The 6,398-nt window shown below is 46.5% G+C and overlaps 1 protein-coding gene across 1 annotated transcript in view; it reads left to right on the forward strand.

Annotated features, from left to right (window-relative positions):
- Nucleotides 1–6,398, forward strand: part of Arnt2 (aryl-hydrocarbon receptor nuclear translocator 2) — a 115,779-nt gene that overhangs the window by 87,455 nt on the left and 21,926 nt on the right. Inside the window, exons 12-14 of the mRNA XM_013011844.1 lie at nt 855–940; nt 2,325–2,401; nt 3,864–3,998. Coding sequence (XP_012867298.1) covers nt 855–940; nt 2,325–2,401; nt 3,864–3,998 — 298 coding nt within the window. The remainder of the gene's footprint in view (nt 1–854; nt 941–2,324; nt 2,402–3,863; nt 3,999–6,398) is intronic.

Genomic DNA, 6,398 nt, shown 5'->3' on the forward strand with positions numbered 1-6,398 from the left:
GTCAGCACTCTCTGATTGTCCGCTGGGGTTGTGCAGGGCGATGGTGTCGGTTCAGGTCAGCACTCTCTGATTGTCCGCTGGGGTTGTGCAGGGCGGTAGTGTCGGTGGCCTTACCTGGGGAGTGGCCCAGCCTGAAGAGGGAGCTGAGTTTAGGGAGAACCAAGACTGTGCTCCAGGCAAGAATATGAAGCTGACTAGAATGTGCCTATAAATCTACACGGAAACACACGGGATGGTAAAAGACCAACAAATGCACCCAGACATGATCAACTAGACAGGTCTCCAGATAGTCACACAGTGAGGCCACAGGAGGAAGTTCTTGGGAAAGGATCACAGAGGCTCAACACCTATGAGCATATGAGCATATAAAATAATAGTTATCAACATGAACTCTAAGAAATGATGTTTTTGTTTTCTTTTCCTTTTGTCCCGTTAGTTCATTTATCTGTCTCTGGGAGGGCAAGGGGGCACAGAAATGGAGGGACAAAGGGCAAACAGATGCAGCAGTGATGCTCTTGAGATGCAATGTTGAAAATGAACTGTACAACCTGTGGTGAGGACAGGAGGGAAAACCTGGGAGAGATCTATGGGAGGAGAGGCACTTTTCACAAAGAAGTGCACTCGTTACCTGGCTATGTAATGGTCACCCATCATCACCTTTACAATAACAGCGGATACATAGATTTAAAAAGTGAAGTTGGATGGAATGTACTTGTGACTGTCAGACTCTGCGGGAGGCAGAGTGAGGAGAGGTTAGGGTTCCGAGGCACAGGGACAAACGGGAGCCCAGGGGCTGGTTGGCATCGTGCTTCCCCTCGTCTGCGAAAACAGTTTCACAAACGTTCTTTCTTTAGGAACGGACTTGGCCCTGTGAAAGAGGGTGAAGCCCAGTATGCTGTGGTCCACTGCACAGGGTACATCAAGGCCTGGCCGCCGGCAGGTGAGAGAATGGCAGGTGTGAGAATGGCAGGTGTATTCCCAGGAGGCTGACTGCTGCTTACATCTGACCAAAGGATGTGTGCTCCTAGGAGAGGCCAGAAATGACTCTTATTTTCTGTGGTAGTTAGAACTTAATCATCTTTGTCAGTGGAAAAAATCCTGCTGCCTGAAGCTAAGATTTCCAAAAAGAGCCTACCTAATGCCACTTCTTCTGTGGCTAATGTTTCCTGATGTTCTAAGCACACATAACACTGTCCTGTGCCTACTGCTGAGAACCCTGCAGACCAAGGACACATTGTGTTCATCTTCCTACCCCAGTCGGTAGCTCAAACTGGACACACAGTATGTATCCAGGAAGACCAGACAATGGATGCATGCATAGACTGACAAAGCAAAGACAAGACCTAGGAAAAGGATGGAGGAAAAGAGGGTCTCTTGCCCTGACTAAAGAAACGGTCGACCAAGAGGGGTGGCTAGGTGAAGGGATTTGTCGCCAGAATTTCTGAGGAGTTTGTAGAGTCTCCTTTCCCAGAGAGAGATCTTTTTAAATGGCTGAGACATTCATCTGGCCTAGATGAGGTGGGTGAAATAAAGTCATAGCCCTCTCATGCCTGACAAGGGAAAGAGAGCCGTGAATGGCTGGAAGGCTTCTCCTTAGTCAGCACTTGCCAAGGGTCTGTGAAAATGGAACACTTGTTTCTCTGAAATAGTTCTAGCTGCAGATGTCCAAGAACCTCGTACTCTGAGAGGATCCAGAGGCCAGTCCCTCTGCACTTAAAGGAAGACTCTTTTCAGACTGGTAAACAAGGTTGCTTTAGCCATTTCCTTCCTACCCTGAGTACTGGTTTTCAGTGCTGAATAAGTGTAACTTATCGCCTCTCTCCTTCTGAGCCTTGTAAGCCCTTACTTTCCTCTACAAGGCAAACCACAGGCTGTCTTCTCTTACAGACTTGTAGGCACTCTTTACCGCCAGTAGTTCTTTGGCTTTTTCCCCCTCCCTTTTTCTTTTGCCTCTGATGGCATTTTTTTATTCTCTGTCAACAGGAAACTAAAATGTTTATAGGACTTGGAAGAACCACTTAGGCTTCCTAACTAAATGTTTGGACAAAATTGTGAAAACATAGATGAACAACTTTAATGACATCTTCCTTCCTTGTTTCTGCATCTTTCACAGATGCAATGAGGGTGACCTCGGAACTGTTGAAAGACCTCCAGCAGAGAGAGGAGCAGGAAGTGGGTGCGGGCTGTTGAGGTCATCAGCTAGCTTCCCTCCCAGGACAGCCACAGGGAATCTGGGGTTTGGTTGCACAAACTTAATTATGAGCACCTCCCTTCTTCTCCACTTGGTTTGGGCAATCTGATGAGGCCAGCGTCTCTCGTTATAGGAATGGCCATCCCTGATGAAGATGCTGATGTGGGACAAGGCAGTAAATACTGCCTCGTGGCAATTGGGAGGCTCCAGGTAAGGTAGCCCTTCTGGGTCTTTCCATCTCAAATTCAGCCTTCTGATGGCTAAGGGCAAGGAATGTAGATTGGATGCCCGTGGGCTCAGTAGTCATTGGGATTTGTGCGTCACTCTGGGATAGGCTGAGCCAGATGATGAGCGGTTGGCAGTGGAGGTCTTCCTGCCCTGGTGCTCTTATGAGTCCACCACTGTCTCAGGTGGTTACTGCAGTCCAGTTTGTCCCCAGCACATCCCAGCTCACCCAGCGGAGTGGCTCCCCAGGCCCCCCTGCAACAGCGTCAATGGCGTCCACCCTCCTTCCCTTGTCACCACACCCTGTCCCCAAACCACTGTTCCCCGGCTTAACCCGCACTTCCCGACCTACATGGGCAGGGAATGTTTCTTTTCCTGTCATTTATTTGTCCTTCTTTTAAACTTCCTTTTCCTCCGGTGTACTTTTACCTACTTATTCTTCAAGACTCATCAAAAATAACTTCCCATGTTTTAATCAAAGTCACTGACCCCCTTCCGCTGGCCCTCCTCTCTGTGTTTGCCATAGCTGATGGAGTGTTTGCTCATTCCCTACAAGGCCCTCAAGTCTGGAGTGGGCCTCTTGTGTCCTGTGGAGACCCAATACATTCAGTATCTGATACATGCAGTTTACTGAATCATTCTGTGTTTTCCTTGTGACTTGGAGAACCTTCCCCAGACTGACAAGTGGAATAGAATGAACAGTCCAGTCTTCCACTCCTGCCTTCCCATGCTTGACCATTTTTAAATGCATGAACAAGCAATCCCATTAATGTAAGACAGCTTCTAGGTAGTCCTCACTGATGGGTGAAATAAGAATATTTGGACCAGGGAGCAGGTATTCAAAAGTTGTGGGGGTGGGGGTCACAGGGGAAGGGACAGATGAATGAAGAGGAGAGGGCTAGAATGCAGTCACCAAGCTTACGTATATCCTGCAAAGTTAAGGAGAGTGAGGGGTGGGTAGGAGAGGAATAGGTAAGAATCTTGAAAAGGTTAACATTGATCAGGATACATTGTATTCATAAACTGCTTTGTTAAGTGGCAACTCCTTTGTACAACTACTTAAAGGGAAGAAAAGCATATTTGGGTAAATTTTGTCTGAAAACCTATGCTTTCCAAATATTTTAACCAGTTACATCAGCTCATTTGCCACTTTTAGTGAAAGGAAAGGCAAGAGAAGGGGAGGGTATAAAATGCTTTGAGCACCAACGATTTGCCAGGCACGGTGACAAGCTTTTAACAACCACTCTATGAAGTTATAGGTCCCATTATTCCCATTAGCTAGAAATGTAAATTTTTCAGTGGCCCATCCACGGGAGCTTCCAGAACACTTGGAAGCTCTCCGACACCCTCTGGCCCGTGACCCAGAAGGTCAAGCCACATGCATGAGTCCCGTTCTCTGCCTGTGGCGTGTCTCGGTCCACGCTCAGCTGTGGGCTCCCTGTTCCAGGTGACCAGCTCTCCTGTGTGCATGGATATGAACGGGATGTCGGTGCCCACAGAGTTCTTGTCCCGGCATAACTCTGATGGGATCATCACGTTTGTGGATCCAAGATGTATTAGCGTGATTGGCTACCAACCCCAGGTAAGTAGGTAATTTCAAGCTCTTGGCAGTTGGTTAGAGACTTAGCTTTTCTTAAAATGTTTTTATCTCCTTTGAGACATGATACAGTAACATTGTGATGACACATGATAAAGGTCCAGGTGCTTGGAGAGAGTGACACCTCTCCAAAGCAACAAAGTTCACTGTAAACATCTGCACTACTGCAGATTAACTTGCTATCTTTATTCCTAACCATTCTGGCTCTCCAGCATTCAGGTCAATCAATCTTAATCACCAAGTTTGCCAGCATGAAGCAGTCTGCAGAATCTTATTAAGATGCCCACTGGATTTTCGCCAATCCCCTTTTTACACTGAGGCACCTTTTCAGGTCTTTGTTGCAGATTCGTTTTAGCAATTTGGTGACCTGAGAAACAGGAAAAGGCAGGAGTAGTTAGTACCAAGAAGCCGAAACAGGGACGCACAGCAGGATTGCTGGGCTGTCCCAGGCTTGACGCCACCGAGCTAGGAAGACCCTTAGGAGGCAAGCTGAACATCAACAAGGATGGACTATTGGGTGAACCTACCACACAAGGATTGGTTTTCTTAGGTATAGCACTGTACATTGCAGTTTTGTAAGACTGCATCATTTTTGTGAAATGCATGTTAAAATATTTTGGGTAGAAGTGCTACGATCACTGCAACTAACAGCCAAGTGGTCAGCAAGAAACCTGTTGAGTGTGTGTGGACATGTGAGCGTACACGCTTACATGCGTGAGAAAAACATGGACGCTGCACAACACACGCTTACACGCGTGAGAAAAACATGGACGCTGCACAACATACACTTACATGCGTGGAGAGCAATAGAATGCCAGCATGACAAATGCAGACAGTTCTTCATTCTACACAAAGAACATGCAAGTATTTATTATACTTTAGGTCTGTAGAGACCTAAATTTGGGGGCAATTTTTAAAAAAGCTTTTAAAAAAAGAAAAAGATCTGTATTCTGAGGAACAAACTTTGAGGAATGCTGATATGAATGTTTTAATTACATATATATTTTCATTTTATTTATTTTTTGACTGTGCTGGGATTCAAACAGAGAACAGTGCACATACTAAGTATCTGTTCTACAACTAAGATATACCCAGTCCTACATATATGTTTCACACTAGAAACAATCCAGACCCGTACTGTTAGAGCCCTTTATCCTACATTTCTAGTCATGCAAATCTTGAGGATTCTAGGATGGAGTAAGGGGAAGTTGATGTGTTGGCGCTGTATTGCCAGTCAGACTCTCCCTGAGTGTCTGGGTGCTGTGGACATGTTCGAGTCTGGGTGCCATGGACATGTTTGTGTCTGGGTGCTCTGGACATGTTCATGGGACTTCCCTTTGCTGTTGGGTCAGCTTACACTTGGACAGAGTGTGCTTCTGCGGGCTCCAGTGACAAGTTAAAATATATCTTTACTGTCCAACACTCTGAGTGGACCACTTCCCCGTCACACACGAAGCTGCCCTTTCACAGTCTCTGTTGCCGCTAGCATTGTGAAACACCTTTGTTTTGGGGTACGGTTAAGTAAAGCATTAGATTAGTGCAGGTAGATAGCAAACAGGCTTTCCATACTATGGTTATTTGATGACAACCTCATTTCCTCAGCTGTCAGACAGCTAGTTTCCACATTTAAACAATTTCAATTTTCATAGGCCACACATCTGTCCACATGCAATGCTTGGGCTTTCTTTTGATGTTTATTAAAATATATCTATTGCAGTTTGCCTCTCCAAGGCAAACAAAAATAAAATTGCATTCTGAAACCGCTGATCCTAGTGGCTTAGCAAAATTAGTAACTGTTAGGGAATGTGAGTAGAAGAAGCCAGCACTGTGGTGACTCCCAGGGACAACCAGTGGGCTTTGCTTTATTAAAAATGTGTGATGGGATTGGGGCTGGGAAGGTAGAGTGCTTGCCTTGCATGTATGAGGCCCTGGGTTCCATTCGTCAGCACCACAGAAGCAGACAAAGCCGGAAGTGGGGCTGAGGCTCAAGTGGTACAGCACTAGCCTTCAGCTGAAGAGCTGAGGGACAGCGCCCAGGCCCAGAGTTCAGGCTCCATGACTGACCAAAAAAATAAATTAAATTAAAATTTAAAATGTGTGATGGGAGCTGGGCTGCTGGAGGCTTATACCTGTAATCCTAGCTACTCAGGCTAAAATCTGAGAATTAGGGTTTGAAGCCAGCTGTGTCTCAAGTGGTAGAGCACTGTCTTGAGGACAAAAGCTCAGGGACAGTGCCTAGGCCCTGAGTTCAAGCTCCAGGCCTGGAACACACACAAAAAACTTGTGGTGGAGCCGGGCGCTGGTGGCTCACGCCTGTAATCCTAGCTACTCAGGAGGCTGAGATCTGAGGATCGCGGTTCAAAGCCAGCCCGGGCAGGAGAGACC

Source organism: Dipodomys ordii, unplaced genomic scaffold (genome assembly GCF_000151885.1).
Source record: "Dipodomys ordii isolate 6190 unplaced genomic scaffold, Dord_2.0 Scaffold15, whole genome shotgun sequence".
NCBI classification, from domain to species: domain Eukaryota; kingdom Metazoa; phylum Chordata; class Mammalia; order Rodentia; family Heteromyidae; genus Dipodomys; species Dipodomys ordii.